General features: G+C 33.9%; 2 protein-coding genes across 2 annotated transcripts; one reads left to right on the top strand and one right to left on the bottom strand.

Moving 5' to 3' along the window:
• Window positions 1-232: 232 nt before the first annotated feature.
• On the top strand, window positions 233-6,104 carry LOC127091885 (flowering locus K homology domain). The gene is made up of 7 exons (XM_051030609.1): window positions 233-387; window positions 895-1,475; window positions 2,843-3,092; window positions 3,303-3,451; window positions 4,079-4,354; window positions 4,453-4,647; window positions 5,728-6,104. The coding sequence occupies exons 2-7, from the start codon at window positions 903-905 to the stop codon at window positions 5,914-5,916; spliced, it is 1,632 nt and encodes a 543-aa protein (XP_050886566.1). The 5' UTR covers window positions 233-387; window positions 895-902; the 3' UTR covers window positions 5,917-6,104.
• Window positions 6,105-10,999: 4,895 nt separating this feature from the next.
• On the bottom strand, window positions 11,000-15,242 carry LOC127092277 (fructokinase-1). The gene is made up of 5 exons (XM_051031121.1): window positions 14,708-15,242; window positions 14,121-14,371; window positions 13,713-14,004; window positions 12,411-12,563; window positions 11,000-11,899 (listed from the first exon to the last, which is right to left on the bottom strand). The coding sequence occupies exons 1-5, from the start codon at window positions 15,044-15,046 to the stop codon at window positions 11,516-11,518; spliced, it is 1,419 nt and encodes a 472-aa protein (XP_050887078.1). The 5' UTR covers window positions 15,047-15,242; the 3' UTR covers window positions 11,000-11,515.
• Between the last annotated feature and the right edge of the window lie 3,867 nt (window positions 15,243-19,109).

Here is a 19,109-nt window from a genome sequence, read left to right as displayed (position 1 = left end):
GACTAAATTGTTTCATTTTATTTATTTAAAAAATTAAATTAGGTCTAATAGTTCATTTTAAAGATTAAATTGAATATTCCCTTTATTTCTTTCAATAAATAAACCTACCATTAAAAAAAGTATTCTCATATTTTGTTTTTTGGAGGGACACTTATTACCATTTTAAAATTCAAAAATTTATTTTCTTAAAATAAAAAAACTGCAAAGTCAATAATATACGACTAAAAAAAGAGATTAGAGAAAATAGAACTATATATATAGTTTGTGGTGCCATTTTGTCGCTCTTTCTGATCCTTACGCAAAAACCTAAATTCTCCATCGCACCGCGCACAAAACCCTTCTCCAAATCTAATCGCCCGCCTTTTCTCTGAATCTTCACGAATCACAGTAAGTTCTCTAACCCTAACTCCCACTCCTTTTTTCTTCACTCACCACAAACTTCTCTCAAATGCGAGTTTCATCCTTCATATATTATTGCGAGCTATCTTCCGTTGTGGATAATTCTTAAATTTGTATCTATTTTATGCAGAAGTTTTTATTTAGTTCAGTTTCATTTCAAGGCATTGGTAGTTACTGTATTTAATTTATGGCTTGTGTATATGAATATTGAAGGGTTATTGATGGTGTTTACTAAATTACTAATGATTCTAGCCTATGTAGAACAGACACTTGTGATTACGTGTAATTTATTTATTTTTTCAAATTATTACTGGTGTGGCCTTATCAGTGTCGGAGTGTCCGTGCTTCATAGATTGTAGCATTTTTGGTTTTCTTCTCTTTTATGAGTGTGTTCTAATTTTCATATATTTTTTTAAATATTTTTTATATTTTGATTTTAGTTTCTGTTGAGAATTATTTTGATGAGTTGTTGTTTTCATATGATGGGTTTTGCAGTAATAGATATGTCTGGGGAACATTTTGAAGGGGAAGATGTTGGCTATGTGCCTGAGGATATGGGGTTTCCTCAAAACCATTCGGAAGAACACGAAGAAGGAGATGTGATTGATGACTCTGGGTTTCATCAACTGCAGCACGATGACGATGGTGGTGACGATGACGATGGTGGTGATGATGATATTGATGATGAACAGGTGGGAAGTTTGGGTGAGGATGTGGAAATCAATTTTCCTGAAAATCAATTTGATGGTAACGATGTGGAAGATTTTACTGAAATTGGTGATGATATTGCTGATGGTGTACCACAAGAGCATACTATTGAGGAGCAAATTGATGGAGGTGATGTGAATGAGAATTTTGGCTCACCGGAAAAGCAGGTACTCCGCGAAGATTCAAAAGGAGTTGAAGTAAAGAAGTGGCCTGGATGGCCGGGAGAGAATGTTTTCAGGATGTTGGTTGCTTCACAAAAAGTTGGCAGTATCATTGGTCGCAAAGGAGAGTTTATTAAGAAAATTACTGAAGAGACTAGGGCTCGAGTTAAAATTCTTGACGGACCTCCAGGAACCGCAGAAAGAGCTGTGAGTATACTTTTCAATTTGTTTTTCTTATTCATGTAACTAGGGGTAATCGTAGATATTAAAGTGTATTATACATATTTGTTCACCCATTTTGTTAGACTTATTATCAGTTCTTTTGTTGAATATGGTTATGTTATGTTCATGCTGCCCTTACCATAAACAGATAAACTACTATTTCCATCATCAAGAACTAGGTGAATGAAAATATAATAGAAGGAACATCACTTCATGCTTATTATTAAACCCTAGTGCTCTATCTTGTGGTAACTATTTAGTGCTTTGCTATGGAAAACATCTACTGGATGAAGCAAACCTCTTGTTTTATCAGTTTGAAATTCAAACTTAATAGTTAATTCATGATAAAACACGGTAACCGAGATGAATACTATTGCCAAGGAGTAAGGAATTGCATATTAGTATTATATAAAAAGGAAACACTAACTAACCAGTTATCAAGTAAGTGAAACTATCAAAATTACATTATACAACTAAACACAAGAAGTGATAAGTAATTAAAAAGGTTAATATGTATAAAAGGAGATGTCTTTTATCGAGATAACAAAATGGATGTGTGCAGGTTGTCAGCAAATATGAATGAACAAAGTGGCTTCAAACTGAAGAGCCAAAGTTCAAGTTGCAGGGAAACAGCAATGAGCATGTACAACTGCTGAAATGTTGTTTCTGACCTAAGAATCAGAAATAGTTTGTGCAGCCTATGGTGGCAAGAAGCTTTCACTGTACCTGGTAACTTCAGAATTTGGTCGGTTGGTGTCTTGCCACACTCAAACTCTTTCCTACAAAACACACTTACAGTCACACAAAAAAAGCTTCTAAAATTTGATCCACACATTACTAAGTACACTAAAACTGATTAAATCAGGAGGCTATGTCATTAAAATTTATAAATCTAAAATATGTCCTGATCAGTTCAATTACTCCATGGAGATCTATCATTGTTAAGTTACTCCAAAGATGTGAAATTATTAATTAAAAACTGTATTCATAAATAATTGACAGTGAAAATAATTGCTAAATTGTGTAATTAGAGATGCATTGTTCCAAAGAAATGGAAATACAGTTAAAGGAAAAATTAGATTAACCCATTAAAACAATTGCTAGTTCAATGACAAGAGATGCACTGGTCCAAGGAAATGAAAATTAAGTGAAGAGGTATAACAAAGTTGTATATATTTATTCTAGTGATGCAATAACGAGAGTGTGTCTTTGGAACAATTGAAATGAATCAATCAATGAGTTAAACATATAAAGTTAGGTTTTCTGAAGTAAGTCTGTTTTTTGTGTTTTATGAAAGTCCACTATTTCCTACATGGTGTTTCTGAATTCTATTTCACACATGCTTCTCAAAGGTAATGGTTTCTGCAAAAGAAGAGCCAGATCGCCCCATACCACCTGCTGTGGAGGGTTTGTTAAGGGTTCATAAACAAGTTTGCAATGTGGACCGTGATCCTGCAGATAACGCATCAGGCGCAGGACGCCCAGGTGTTACGAGGCTTCTGGTGGCTGATACTCAAGCAGGAAGTTTGATTGGGAAGCAGGGGGCCACTATAAAAACCTTTCAAGATGCTACAGGTTGCAGTATACGCATTCTTGGTTCAGGTGTGTTTACTTGTATTATTAAGTGTGACGAGATATTGCTCTAAACATTCACTGAAGCATATGTTGTCAGGATTACTAAAACCACCACTCTCAGATGCACTAGTTTTCTTACTACTATTCTTATTATGCCTTTAGAAACATGATTAACGAATACACAAGTGTGTGATTAATATTGTACCTGAATAATGTAATATGTAATATATACAACAGAACACCTGCCAATTTTTGCTCTGCGGGACGATAGTATTGTTGAGATACAAGGGGAATCTGCTGGAGTTCACAAGGCAGTTGAACTTATTGCACTTCATTTACGCAAGTTCTTGGTGGACCGCAGCATAGTAGGAGTATTTGAAACACAGGTAAGATCTTTCTTACTTCTGAACTTATTTTTTTCAAAAGATAAATGACATGATGGGCAGCTTAAGAATATATTGCCTGCTATTGGTGAATTGATGTTTTCTAACATAAGTTATATTGAGGAACAGTTGATTGGGATAGGTTAGTGATAGGACTAGAGTGGATGGGAAAACATTCTAGGCTATCTATCATTTGCATGCTATATGCTTGCCTGACAGCTCAGTTATTGTTTTTTATGTTGTGCAATTTAAGGAGGGGTTCAATGTTACTTTCAAGTGTAATGGCCTTTTTTTTTATATACTGGATTGGAGGAAATTGTGATTTGTTTATTTCGAGGTTATGTGGAGGCTGGAGCATTTTTACAATAATATATATATATATATATATATATATATATATATATATATATATATATATATATATATATATATATATATATATATATATATATATATATATATATATATATACACATATATATATACATATATACACATATATATATACATATATATATATATATATATATACATATATATATATATATATATATATATATATATATATATATATATATATATATATATATTTCTAATTATTTTTTTCTTCCTCGCAAATGCAAACTGTAGATGCAACGACCCGATGTTCGCGTTAACCACAATGTGCCACCACACCAACCTTGGGGGCCTCAAGGGTTTTCTGCTCCTGGCGGTGGTGCACCTGCGTATCCACCCAATCCTCAATATATGCCACCACAACATAACTATGACAATTATTACCCACCTGCTGACATGCCTCCCATTGACAAGCACATGCATCAGGGTCCACCATCTGCCTATGCAAGGGATGCCTCTTTGGGAATACATTCGTCCGGTGGGCAGCCACAACAATCTGGTGGAACTAAGGTATTTTCCTATGCTCAGCTAGGTCATTGCAGAGTGTAACTTTGGGTTTAAGTATGTTTATCTTTATCTTCTTTTGTAATTTGTTTTCTATTGTATAGGTCACACAGCACATGCAAATCCCACTGTCCTTTGCAGATGCTGTTATTGGGGCATCAGGAGCAAATATTAGCTACATTCGCCGTGCTAGTGGAGCAAGTATTACAATTCAAGAGACCAGGGGTGTGCCAGGGGAGATGACTGTTGAGATAAGTGGTACTGCTTCACAAATACAGGCAGCCCAGCAGCTGGTTCAGGTATTTGATTTTGAGGCTGCTTTGAAATTTCTGATCTGTTTTTTATCTGTTTTGTCGTTATTGATTAATAGGCACCGACACCAGTCAGGGTTAATGTTAGTTTTGCATTTTTGGTTTATTCTAGTATCTATTAAGCACAATTTCAGACACAGACACCGAGGCATGGCACGGCACAGACACTCCTCCGACACCGGTAATGTCAAAAACATAGGCCATTAACACCACCACATATATGATAGTTTTTTACATTCATTTATCCACCTACTATTAAAAAAGTTTAAACTGTTTTAATCAAGTTTAATGTCTTTATCCCATTCATTGATCAACATTGCTACAACACATCTTCAACCCATTTAGATGTGTTTTGAGATATGTCTAAAAAATGTATTAAGTTGTTTCGAAGTAAAAAATTTCTTTTTGAAACACTTGGCTGAATTGTCCGACCCCTATTCGAAGAGTGTCGAAGAAAAGAAACTTTCAAGAGGGTCTTATATTTAGGGACAGAGCCCAGATGTAGTAGTTTTTCCAAGTACTTTTTAAATCATTTCTGTATGATAACTTTAATTTTAAATGTCTATTGGGTAAAGTGAAAATGCGTTGCTATCAGTCTTTTGTACTCTAAGGTTAATAAATGATACTACTCTTGTCACTGTATGGATGGACCCTCTTCTGATTTGAGTCCCCTTTTATTAGATCCTTCAAATTTCAAGATGCATTAATTAGTTTTTCACAAAAATTCCCCTAATTAGGTAGAGAGAATCAAAAGACCTGCCATTTCTCTTAATAACTGAGGGATAATTTTGGAAAGAGAATGTACATAGTTGAAAAGTTGAATGTAAAACAATTTTTCTTTATTCTTGTGCATTGGCCAAGAGGGGGGTCTTACATACAGGGATGGTGTTGGTAGTAGCATTGAATAAGGGGAGGGATTTCTGATGATATTGAAGTATTTGTTTATTTCTTGTACTTCCTTTTCACCTGTTGAGAAGAAAAGTAATAGTTACGGGAAACATGTTTTGCTTGACATGGCACCCCTGTCTTGTGTGCTTATCTAAATTGCTCACAATCTACCCGATGCAGAATTTCATGGCTGAAGCTGCAAATGCTGCTGCTGCTGCGGCACAGGATCATATGGGAGGATCAATTAACCAAGGCTATAATTCGTATCCCACTAATGCTCCTGTTTACGCATCTCCGCCATCAAGTGCTGCAGGTCATGCGCCTTCGGCAGATTATGGCTCTGTATATGGCACCAACTATGGCTATTGAGAATATTACATTCAATTTTAGTTGAGGAGCCTTACTTTTTGTAAACAATTCGTTCAATTTTAGTTCCAGTTCTTATATTTGAATTCTACTGCATTTGGTATAATACTGGAATAGGGTCTAGAGAATATGATAATTTGGTAGTTTTTTCATTTAAAATTTGTTTAATGTTACCTTGTCAGTTTCCTTTATGTTTCTAAATTTATCATGGGTCTTGAATTTAATGTCCTTAAAAATGATAAATATAATCATTCGTCATGATAAAGAATAGAATGCAATGCTTGGATTCTGGAGTTCTGTATAGGTGTATGAAATTAATGATGAAACCGTTTTCCATAAACAGGGAAATCCAATAGTTTATAATGCCTCATTATTAAATTTTGAGGGATTTTTTTTTGCCTGTTGTCGTCCTCGCATTTTTGTTGGAGATTTGTCTCCGAAGTTGCATATAGATAAAATCTGGTTCATAAAAAACACAGTTTATAATCTGAAAGCTGTCAAATGGTTTCGTAGGAATTGTTTTAGTTGAAAAAACGGAGCAAAGTGTTGGTAAGTTTTACGTATTCCCATTCTGCTCAAAGAGATTTTAAATTTAAGTGAATCTTTATTGATAAATGTTATGATGCTACATAAGCTCTTTTACTAGTAAGTGAATATATGGAGTGTCAATAAGAATGTGGTTGCCCTATTATTTTGGCTTTTTCCTCTCATAATAAACAAGCCACGTCAAACATTAAAGTGTTACACATTGGTCTCTTATTATGAAGCACTTGTTACAAAAACCATTAAAATGATGATTGTCATGATAGACTTGTTAAATTTTTTGACTATATACTAATTATTCTTATAATTATCATCACGCGAGAGAAATATAACTAATGTTTTTAATAGGACATTAAACGATGGTGAAGGAGATAACTCAATTGGTATGTGTTAAGTCTAGGTTTAATTTATGTCAACACTTTTGGTACGTGTTAAGTCTAGGTTTAATTTATCTTAGCACTTTTTATTTATATTTGTGCATTGGTGCAAAATTTGTTGATATTTATAAATTAATAACTTTTAAAAAAACACTATTGTACTTGTTATATGACAATTTTGTATAAGGCTGTCAGATGTATTTAAGGTTGTGGTGTCAGAGTAAATTCAGAGATTCTTAAGGTTGTGGTGTTAGAGTAAATTCACAAAGGAAAATTTTATTTGCATAATGGATTGAATCTCTTCCTCAACCTTAGGATTGAGTTATTTATAAGGGTCCCGTGGGCTTGAATCTCAGATCCAAAAAAAATAGATTTCACATTTAGGGGTATGAAAAAAGGGTAGTTATTTCTCTGTTTTTTGGAAAACGTGGCTTCTCCATTTGATTCTTTTTTTTCATATCGTTATGAATATAGACACACCACCTTCGTGTTTTCATAAAAAAACGAGTGGTATGGAAAACGGGCACCATAATCCAGTGACATAACCTTGTTCCAGTAAATGGGTGGTTAGAAGGCTGATATGGGCGATATATTGTGTCACCTCCTCTTAATAAATCGTCTATATCGTCTTTTGTGGGTCTTTTAAAATTATACCAATACAAGTATTTTTTTAACAAAGTTATTAATGTGTGTTAAATTTTTTTTAAAGTTAAGGAGTCAATTGTTTCTTTTTCTTTTTTACGCCAAATTATTTGAAAAATTATCAGGTTAACTTATGTGATATGTCGTCCATTACGGAAAGTATGCTTTGGTATTAATTCCCACGAAGTCTTGAGAGATGTTGATTTTTTTTGGCGCTTTTCTACTTGCATTGTTTGGATATTGTGACTCCGTCTTTACACCAGTTTGTTATAAGTGTTTTGACTAATCCTTTCATGATTAGTTATGAAAAAAACACTTTCCTAATGATTGTCTCTAAAGTTGACCAACCACAGGTCTTCACACAGTTTCTTCCTATTGCGATATGTAATGTGACATATAAATTGATGACTAAAATTGTGATAAATTTGAATAATATCATCTCTCCTCGTCAATCTAGTTTTATTTTAGGAAAGAATATTCATCACAATATTATTATAGCGCATGAGATGGTTCATGCGATGAAAAGAGTGAGGAGAATAAGATATTTATGTTAATAAAATTTATCTAGAGAAAGTCTATGACATATTACATTGGAAGTTTGCAATTCAATGTCTTAAGGACCGTAAGTTTTAAAAATAATTAAATAATTAAACTTATTGTATTTCTTCGTCGTATTTCTCAAAGTGGTCCATTTTTTTTATAATTTGTATGAATTGTTTGTCGCATATTATTGGTGATCATGTTGATACACGTAATTGGAAACATATGTGTGCGGAATCTCAGGTGTCTCATCTCCTTTTTGCATATGATCTTTTTTTTTGTAGATGTTACTATAGAGCAAACTAATTATATCAAACACTGTCTTGTTCAATTTTGTTAAACATCGAGACAAAAGATTAACTCAGAGAAGATTCAAATTTATTTTTCAACTAAAACAGATCCCCGACTTTGGCAAGAGATCATGAAATACATGATTTATAAAAGTCTCTAGCTGGGGAAAATATATTGGGGGCAAACATTACCCATTGTAGAAGCTCTAGAAATATATTTCGGCATATTACTTAACATGTTCAAAGGCGTCCGAGGGGTTGGAAACAACTATGTTTGGACTTAGATGGAAGAATTATGCTGAGTAAATTTGTATTAAGTTTTATCCCTTAATTTTATATGCAATATGCAAAAATCCCTATAATTATTAGTAATGAGTATAATTATTAGTAATGAGTTGGAAAAATTACAATGAAGATTTATTAGGGAAGACAATAAAACAACTTACAAGGCTCATCTAATCAGTTGAAAGGTTTGTTGTGTGTCTAAGGAACAAGGTGACCTAGACATCAAACAACCTTAATTAATGAGTGATGCTTTTCTTTTTATGTTTTAAAATTTATTGACTAATTTATGGTGCCAGGTTCTCATTAATAAGTGTGTCAGAAATCAGAACTTGATGAAAAATATAATTAGCAAGTCGAATGATTATCTTTAGCGAAAATTTGGAAAAAGTTTCAGAAAAGTATTACTTAAGAACATAATGAAGGTCACTTTTGACTTTACGATTGGATTCCAACAGAGCAATTTTTCTTCTTCAATTCAAATCAAATTTATATGATTGTGGATACTACCCTAACTATTAAGGATGTGGTAAATAGGGAAGAAAAATGGAATCTAGATTTGTTTTAAAACTTGCACACTAGTGAGATAGTAAATCAAATTATTGTTACACCTCCCTGTATTATAGAATATGGAGCAAATAAACGGGGGTGGGGATGGAGTATAGATGATAAATTTTCTGTTAGTCATGCTTATAGATATCCTTTTTCATCTTAGATTGTGAGTAATACTAATATCGACTCGAACATCATTTAGAAGTGAAAAAGCCCAACCGAATTCAAAGGTTCACTTGGATCATGGCACATAAGAGACTTTTGACAAACTACATGGGCTACAAGTGGAAAAAGCCCCCATCGATGTACGAATGCTGAAAAATTCTTGATTCATGTGTTGCAGGATTGACCTAATGCAACTTAGGTATGGATTATACTTGTCCCCTTTAACAAAATAACCCAGTCTTGCTCTATTTTTTACAGAGATTGGATCTCTTACCGTCTCAGAAGGATATTGTGAATCTTCATAAAATACATTGGAGATCCATCTTTATGTGAATCTTCGTAAAATACATTGGAGATCCATCTTTATGACATTTTATTGGTATCTTTGAAAGTTGAGAAACAAATGTATTTTTGAAGCGGACTTTTAGCGTCTTGACAATCCAGTAGAAACAATCATGCATACGAAGGGAAAGATCAAGAATGAAAACTATTTGCATAATAAATTTGGGTTGTGGAGACCGAAGATCAAACATATTCAATGATATAGTCCATATCGAGATTGAATTAAGCTCAATTGAGATGGTACTTACAAGAGATATGCTTTCATTTTTGGACGTGGATGCTTACTCAAAGACTAGTTAGAAAATTGGATGGGGAATATGCACATAAAATTGATTTGTGTGATGCACTCACAGATGAAATGTGAACAATGTTGCATGACACAAAGCTTTTTGATAAATATGATTAGTCGTGAAATTGGAGATGATCACAGTTTCCAATCCTAGTCTAAAGAATTAAAAAAATGACAAGAATTGACATATCAGGCTCAATCATACTTGGAGTAATGGAAATCATTATGCTAATTGATTTGCCAATTATAACCTTATTTGAACAACGGTGAGATCTTCATTCTCCTAGTCTTTTGTTAGTTTTTCTTCTATAAACTATTAGACCCTCTTTTGTAAAAAATTAAATAAAATATTTTTTGATTGAAAAGGAAATGAAAAAGTAAAAAAACATCTTAAATTAAGAATAAAAAATTGACCTTGTTTTCTATCTTCTCAAAGTTCTTTGAGAAATTTATATGAATATTTAAATTGACCTTATTTTCTATCTTCTCAGTTTTTTTTTCTTTTCAAATTAAACATTTTTGTTAATAATAGAGTTGAATCTAGTAGGGATTTGCATCCTCTCCTAATCCTCCCTCCTTCTATTCGTTTTTATTCGTTTTTATGCATTTTTTGGGTTAGTGAAGATGCAAGTGCAACAACTCATAACGTTGGTAATTACTTACACTTAACAACAAAATTATCAAAAGGCCTAACCAAGCAATCCAAAAAAAAAATGATGCCTTAAAAGATTCAGAAATCTCTTAATCCTAAGAGAGGACAACAAAGAGTAAGAAATAGCAATAGGAGAAGAATAACACTGGCTATAATTCCTTAATTGCTTGGAACAACTCAGAAAACAAAGCATCTATATGAAAGGAATAACACGGCATTATTTCTGTACTTCCATAGCAATCTAGAGTTAATAAGAGCCAAGTTAGTTCCTGCTAATTATCACAAATGTGTTAACTAACAACTGATAAAGGAAAGCAGAAAATTTGGAAGAATATATAACTACCGAAATATAATAAATACCGAAATTAGCATTTCAAACACCACTAAAACAACATCATTTTTTAGTAGGTCATAAGAGAAAAACATTTGTCAGATATATTTGTAATAATTCCAACCATAAGTACCATAAATTAGTACTACAATTCCTATTCAAAATATTGAAATTCATACAAACCATTTCTCCCACTGCCATCAATTGACTATCAAAATATATACTATTACATATCACTGCTTCAGAAGCATTCATGCAAAAATGAAGCCCAAAAAATGGAATTTGTCCAAGGATAAAAGCCTTCTCACCCTTTCTGAAAGGAAAAATACCTTTGACATCAAAGGAAAATCATTGAGACTGAAATAAAAGAAATCAGCTAAAAGGCTTGATGAGCAGCAATCTCTCATATACTTGCTAAAAGACAATGCCTTTTTAATTAGCTATTGTAATGTAATATTGTCGGAGAGAAAAAACTGTCGCCTTATCGCTTACTTTTGAACTTTTAGAGGATGAAGGAGCCAAGAAGTAAGAGAATCCAGAGAAGGGTTAGTTCACATGAGTGGATAAACAGTGGCTACGATCTACTGTCCACAAAAATCAAGTTGGAACATTCTCCACTGTTTGTGGAAACTCAAGCTTCGGCAAGAGCTCAGAGGCGACCTGGTCAAATGAGACAAAGTTGAGATGATTTTTGTTTCCATTCATAATATTTGACAGACATGTTACTTCCTGATCTAACACTTCCTTTTCGAGAATTTCGGTCCAAAACTCGTCATCTTCATTGAGGTTAGGTGATCTTAATATATCAACTACTTTTTCCAGTGATGCTACATTCCTACCAGCACCACAGCCCATGGCTGTTGCAGCACCTATTGCATTTGCAATTGCTAATGTATTAACCATTGGCAAATTATGTATAAAACCATAAGCAATAGCAGCTACAAAACTGTCTCCACACCCAACAGAGTCAACAATGTTCACCTGATGATATAATTTATTAATCCAATTAGTTTGCACTCAAGAGTTATCACAAAATCTAATGGTTGTAAAAAAATATCACATAATTTTAATAGAAATTACTGCAAGAGACAAACATAAATAAATAATACTTTGAACACACAGAAAAAGTGACAAGTTATATTTGGAGCATATCAGACTCTCACTTGATAATTCCTTTGATATTAAGGATGTTAGAATTGCAAGTTTAACTCATACAAGTAAAAGATATTTTAGTAGGAGAAACAGTGTCCAATGTTCACAAAGACTTAATGTTTTAAAATATAATCCTTTGTAATATGTGGTTATAGCTTTAATCGAGTACTTTTCATTAATTTGCCCCAAACTAGAATTTTGACCTAACAAATTCATAATACAAAGTATGCCAAAGCAAAATTAAGCAGAGTGGCATTCTATAATTGGGGAAATCATTATTCTCCATAATTGCAAAAATTTGATGGCAGCTATTAAGAGAGAATTCAGAATGAGAAGTTACCTTGAATGCAGGTGCACACACTATACTTGATGTAGTTATTAGAAATGAACCCTTAAGACCCATTTTTACAATCACCCACTTTGTGCGGATCCCTCTTTTAAGCAACTCTTGCCCAGCTAATATCGGATCTCCTATGCCAGTTAATGACTCAGCCTGTCATTCAGTAGCATCAAAGATGTAAAAAATTATAGATGTAAAAAAACAGAAGCATTTTTAATTTGCATCACATAATTATAAGATTTATATAATTGTTAGATGACAAAAGGACTTATGAGAAAAACAATAACTGTTGCAGGATTTATATAATTTCATCAACTCCAGTCTATGGATTAAATAATATTGCATATGACATTGATAGAGATGGAAACAAGTCATTCTGAATCAGAATGTCACATAATCAAAGTTTACTAAAAAAACAATGAGGGAAATTTGGAAAAGTAAACGGATGGTCTAGCATTGATCATGAAGCTTCCACGACCATCTGAATAGTGAAATGAAGGAATAGGCCATCTGCCTTGCAATTCTATGGTAGTGGAAGATTCTATGAAGAGAAGATTTCAAAGAAAACAGGCAAGGGATGACAACTCAAATGTGCGGAAAGGACTAGATTCAGCATTATATTAAAAATAATGTGGAGCAGAAACAAATTCTAGCAAAACTATGGAGGACAATACATCAATATAATTATGGATTGGAGAGCTTTGATGGCGAGAAACAAATGTAGGGAAGCATTTTTTTTTAACCTTAACTAATATATAAGCCTGTTTCTCTACTATCCAAGAACATCTCATTTGTAGAAAGGGCCGTCCTTTGAGGCCTGTGGTGGTCAACTGGTTGGTCCAAAAGCTGCTTGCTATAATAGACAACCCCCCTAACAAAGGGTTACAGTAGGGGGAACAGGGAGTAGCAACAGAGGATTGAGGACATTGTAAGAAACTGCTTATGAATAGCAATGTCAAAAGGCCAAGTATAGGAGTTTGAAATTTATATAATTTAATGGGCCAGATACACTAAATTTGATATCGTGAAAGAGTCCATAAATAGGGAAGTACAAAAGTAGAACAAGAAAATGAAGAAAGATTAACATGGAGCACTGGTCATGCATCTGAAAGCAAAGTGCAAGCAGACATATGTTTCTCAAATGAGATAGAAAGAAAAATCCCATAGTTTATAAAACAAAGAACAGAGAACTTAAATAAAAGCATACCACAAATAGTAGAGAACAAGCCTAAAGCAAACAACTATAAGCAATCACAGTCCTATTAAGAATAGAAGCAATATGAGGGGAGCTATAAGTGAAACCTCATCAGCCGTTAAGAGAAGAACATCACTCATCCTCAAAAACTGGTTAAGAGCTCTTTGTTCTTCTGGCGTCCCAGCGGAGAGACTCTTCCCACGTGGCCCTGGATCAAAAAAGATTGATGTGCCAACTTCAACAGCACAGTCCACTACAGATTGCAGTAAACTAGGAGATAGGTCATCAAAACCATATCCATTACAAAACAAAACCTTTGAATTTTTAATAGCTAATTTTGCTTCTCTAGAAATTGTGCTCAGCCAATTAAATGCAGGTTCCTTGCAAAAATCAGCTCGACTAGTAGTAAAATAAAAAACTCAAATTAGGCCACCGTAAACAAAAGAAGAAGAGAATAAAAAGTGCCACAATAACAGTGACGATACAATTATACAAATGAAAATAAATGATTTTACCTACAAAAATCATGTTTTTGCAAAGGATCAACGAGAACCCAGCATATAAGTGTTTCATATGAGTCACCTGACATACTGACAGTATCATCACCAGTACTAATCTCAACCATACCAATACCCTCATCACGAAGCACATCCGATAGAAAGTTCCCGTATATTTCATCACCCACATGACCAATTGATACACAGTCAAGTCCCAGCCTCGCAGCTGCTATAGCCATATTGCAGTTCCCACCAGCTTCCCAATATTTCTACACCAAAAAACACAGAATCCAAACAATAAAACCATCTATATCATACAAATATGATAGTAAGAGTACACAAAAGTGTGGCAAGGTGATTATCATGAATGATAACATAACACGTTCTGTTTGGTTTAAGAAAACACTAACTAGTTAACTAACTCATTGAAAACAGTGTTTTAATAAATCATTACCTGCATGAATATGATACATCAAACCAAACCAAACCAAACCAATATAGAAATACATTCTCTAGAATTAATACAAAAATCTACACAAAAACAAGAACACTATAACATAATTTAGGGCAAATAATGTGAATGGAAATGACAGAAAATACGAAACCTTGGGAGGTGGAGAGGAAGCCAACCGTTCCATGAAAGCTTTCCGTTCATGGACAGACAGAGGTGGCAATTGCGGAACATTGAGAACAATATCAAGACAGAGATTACCCATAGTGGCAACATCAATGTTTTTGGATCCCACGCTTCTCAGCTTCGTATCCGGCGGTGATGAGGAAGAGACGGCGAGAGTGAGACCTTTGCAGGCGAGATTGAGGGAGAGAATTGGATGAAACTGGAATTTGGGTTTGGATTTGGATTGAAAGGAAGAGACATGGTGGAGGTAGAAAGGGGATGGAAAATTTAGGGTTTTGGTGGTGGATGGGAGTGGAAGAAGAGGCATTCAGCGAGTTTTTGGGTTTGAACTGAAAAATGGTGTTTTTGCAGTGAGTAAGAAATGAGATTTTGTTTTCACGAATCAGAAGGAAAGAGAGAACTAAATTTAATCATATCACAACGAATAAGCAAGGAATTGGGGTACTTGGAATCATAGTAGTGGAATGAATTCTCATTTAATTATTTAACTAATTGTTACTTATATAGTAGTATTATTTTGGATTGGATTGACAGCTTATGTTTTAAGAAATATGTTACCATAAAAAAAAATTATGTCAAATTTGGTATCATTTAATTTTGTGTATTTTTGAAATAAGTATAAGTTGTAGGAGATAATAAGAGAGATAAAATAGGTCATATAAAATTAGGGATTTGATGTCACGTATGGATAAACTTATATCATTTTTCTAAACTTCATTATTAACAACATCTCTTCTTTTAGGGTTTTTTTTTATTGAAAAATGTTTATTTGGGTTTGGAAGCTAATTATCCAGATACATAAACTTTTTTTTTGGGAAATTTGAAAAAAAATAGTTTTATTGGATTTGATGGTTTCATGTTAGCTAATGGAGACGAAATGATATTTTAGGATTAACACTTTTATGGAGAATGGTCTTTTTTTTTAATATCATAGTTAACTCATCCAATAGATTGGTAATTGTTTTGGAGTTGATAAACACTATTCAACCTGGTGGGAATAAGTTTCTCTATTAGTTTCTTCTACTAACTTGACCTTAGATTGAATTTTGAAGGGGTGAAAAGGATGGTTGCTAACATGCTATTAACCTCCTCTGGTTTGATGCTTAGGTTTGTGAGGTAGCCCTACATCAATATTACTTTAGGTTGTTTTTAATTTCAAATCAACAAATTTTAAATGTTATTAGATTAGCTCAATAGATTGATGACATGTGGTTTAAGCGCTCACTTGGAAGTGAGATATTTTTATATAATGAAATCATGTTAGAAGAAGAAAAATCATTCTTAATTAGACGAGTAATGACTAGTTTTTATGAGCAAACTCTTTTTCAACTCGACTTATGAGATTCTGCCAACTAGATCTCCTAGAGTATGTTTCCTTTAAAAAATATCAAATAAAGACCATTTTCCAAGTTAAAAAGAGCTTAATTCCAAAAAAAGTTGATTCCTTTTTCTACCAACTTCTTTTTGGATAAAGTTCATACTCCCTAAAATCTCATTACATATACAGTTATCCAAGATACTGAGGGGCTGAATTATTGTGTTTTGTGTATGCTATCAAGAGAGAATGTGTCACTTGTTTCTAAACAGTGATTTTATGTCCAAAGTGTGATGTTTAGTAATAAAAGGATTTCAGCCAACTAAAAATCAAAGAGAATAGTGAAGAATTGAGAGAGAACCGAAGAAGAGAAGTTTGAGAAAAATCACCTTCAGGTAGCTTCAGTTCAACTTGATCTTGCTTCCAATTTGCCTTGGCTCGACTCTAGAAGCTTGCAGGAAGTGAAATGGATCAAAGATAGGCTTGGATTCTTGGAGTTTCAATCTCAAAATAGAAGGAGAATTGAAACTCGATTTCAAGTGAAATCTTCAAGTTTATCCTTTAATGGAGGTTAGGGATGCAATGCTTCAAAGCTTGGGCAGAAGGGATCCTCATTCTGATCACAATGGCCATGTATTTATAGGATATCAAGTTGCTTTTCACACACTTTAAATTTTTGACATTTATCAAAGAATAAAGGTTTTAAAGGACATCTTGAAATTGATCATGAAACTTATATGGGCTTCATATCATAAAAATTGAGCAAGTTAGGGTCCTTGGAAGTTGAACTCCTAACCAGGGCACATGCAAAATGACATATACTCTTTCACCATAAAAAATGACTTTACAAGCAAAACTAGCTCTTGATGTCAACATTAACGTTGTTTGGAATATCATAAGGAGTAACTTTGATCTTGTAATCATTTTAATATGACAAAAGTTGTAGGATATAGGGTCTAGGGAACCCCGGTTTTGACCAGTTGGCTTTCTCTGGTCAACCACCTTGAGCCAACTTGCAAACTTGAAGTTCTCTTGATCTTTGGGACTCATGGGATATTATATATGTATAATATTATGTATGATGAAGTATACCTTGATGTATTTGATCAACTGTTGAAGAAACTTGCTGAGAAAGTCACACAAGATACCTAGATGAATTAGGGCTTCCAAGGCAAACAAGCTTCAAACTCTTGATGAATTCTTGATCAAAATGATAAATAAAGACCACGAGAATCCATATATGATGTTTAGAACCAATTTGAACCATCTTTTGATTGATCTCTTTGCACTGGGAGTCTCAAACCCTAGTTGTGAGCTTGATGAGGCATTGGTGGATGCACACACTACCTACAAAAGAAACAAAGCTATACATAGACATATTTTTGGTATTTTGGTTAGTAAACAAAGAAAAATGAAGTATGATACAATAAAATATGCTTGGTGATGTCTCCCAATGCAAACCCAATAAATGAGGGGTAAGGAGGATATCAAGGTGTGATCCCAAAGCCAATGCAAATGATGAGATATCATGAGGGATCTTAGGGTCAAAATTGGGGTATTACACAAGGGATACTCAGACTAGGGTTTCTTGAGCCACAAGTTTCATCAAGGACCAAAGCCAACTTGCACTAGGGTTTTAGATGTAAGGATTAAATTGGGATGTTTAGGGTGTAAGGCATGAAAAAACTTTGGATTTGAGGGGTCCCTAATGGCATGGTCAAGATCCATGAGGAATCAAGACTTGTACAAGTCAAGAGCTAGGGTTTGTTCCTTGGGTGGCCAGATGAATCTTGGAGTTGCTTTCAAAGGGGACTCACCACCCAAATTGGGTTTGGGGAGTGAGTGAGATGTCTTAAGTGACCCTTCAAGATTTTTGGGAGTGATTGAGGATGAGATTAGGGTTAAGGTGGCTTGGGCGCACCTCAACATGATAAGAGGACCTTGAGGCCTTGTAGATGAATCCCATGCCTTAAGCCTGTGGATTATTATGGTCATTTAGTGTCAATGTATATGAAATGATATGTATGGGATGTATGCTTATGAATTAGGGTTTAAGAATGTGATGTGGGGTAGGGAAAATTTGACGGTATGACAACTCTAACTTTGCTAACCTTATTCAAACTACAAAAATATGTGTTGTTTTCTTTTTCTTATTGTACAAGGTACAGACTTGCAATCAAAAGATCAAGCTTGGTTTCTAAATTAGGGTTTTGATTCCCAAGGTCAAAATTTGGTCAACAAGTGGTCCACAAGAGATTTTACTTCAATGAATGACCTATAATCTTATGTCACATGTCAAGCTTCATTCAACATCATTTGATCAAGAGAATTTCAAGTTTGGTTCGTAATTTCAAATTTGATTCAAGTATGGTTTATGTGTTTACTTCCATGCCATCTCCATCCAATTCTCAAGCAATTATCAAGATTATTCACGAGACAATCAAGTTTCCTTCATTTGATATTCAAGTGTTCATCACTGGACCTTTGGATGCAAGAAATGGCAAGAAATCACAAGTTGGTACATCTTTGGTTTACCTAAAATCAAGTATGGCATGTCACTGGATCCAAAAACCATAACTATCTCATTTCTCAACATTTTTGGAATATACTTTGAGCCAAATGTCACATTTGAACTCATCTACAACTTTGCTTCAAGGGTCAAACATCAATTTTGCCTCTAAGTCCATCAATTTTGGAATTTTATAAGATGCCTATGTATGCATAATAGTAGGCCCAAGACCTGGTCGACCTAATGCCTAGCCCAGAGTTTCAAGTCATGACCTGAACTTTTCATCCATGCCATTTTCAACCCAAGCATCATTCTGATTTGATTCTTTCTGCATTTGATTCTTCACCATGAGGAGATCATTTGGCACAAATAATATCTCAAAATGCACGAGTGAATTTCATTTGGCCTAAGCTCCAACATGGTACCTCAAACTCGACTTCTTGCACAAGTTTTAGGTCATATAATTCATGACAAATCTCAAAATGGGACCACCCGTACATGTGTAACCTCTTTGGCAAAGAAAACACATATAAACAAGTTCAAAAT

Source organism: Lathyrus oleraceus, chromosome 6 (genome assembly GCF_024323335.1).
Source record: "Lathyrus oleraceus cultivar Zhongwan6 chromosome 6, CAAS_Psat_ZW6_1.0, whole genome shotgun sequence".
Lineage (NCBI taxonomy): Eukaryota > Viridiplantae > Streptophyta > Magnoliopsida > Fabales > Fabaceae > Lathyrus > Lathyrus oleraceus.
This window is presented reverse-complemented; position numbering and strand designations above follow the sequence as displayed.

Bases quoted from the DNA above. Each gene is read 5' to 3' on its own strand.
- LOC127091885 (XM_051030609.1), top strand. From the start codon at position 903: ATGTCTGGGGAACATTTTGAAGGGGAAGATGTTGGCTATGTGCCTGAG. The intron at 1,476-2,842 runs GTGAGTATACTT...TGCTTCTCAAAG, and splicing joins CAGGAACCGCAGAAAGAGCT to GTAATGGTTTCTGCAAAAGA. The intron at 3,452-4,078 runs GTAAGATCTTTC...TGCAAACTGTAG, and splicing joins TAGGAGTATTTGAAACACAG to ATGCAACGACCCGATGTTCG.
- LOC127092277 (XM_051031121.1), bottom strand. From the start codon at position 15,046: ATGCCTCTTCTTCCACTCCCATCCACCACCAAAACCCTAAATTTTCCA. The intron at 14,372-14,707 runs GTTTCGTATTTT...TTTTTGGTGTAG, and splicing joins CTTCCTCTCCACCTCCCAAG to AAATATTGGGAAGCTGGTGG. The intron at 12,564-13,712 runs GTTTCACTTATA...ACTGAATGACAG, and splicing joins TTCTCTTAACGGCTGATGAG to GCTGAGTCATTAACTGGCAT.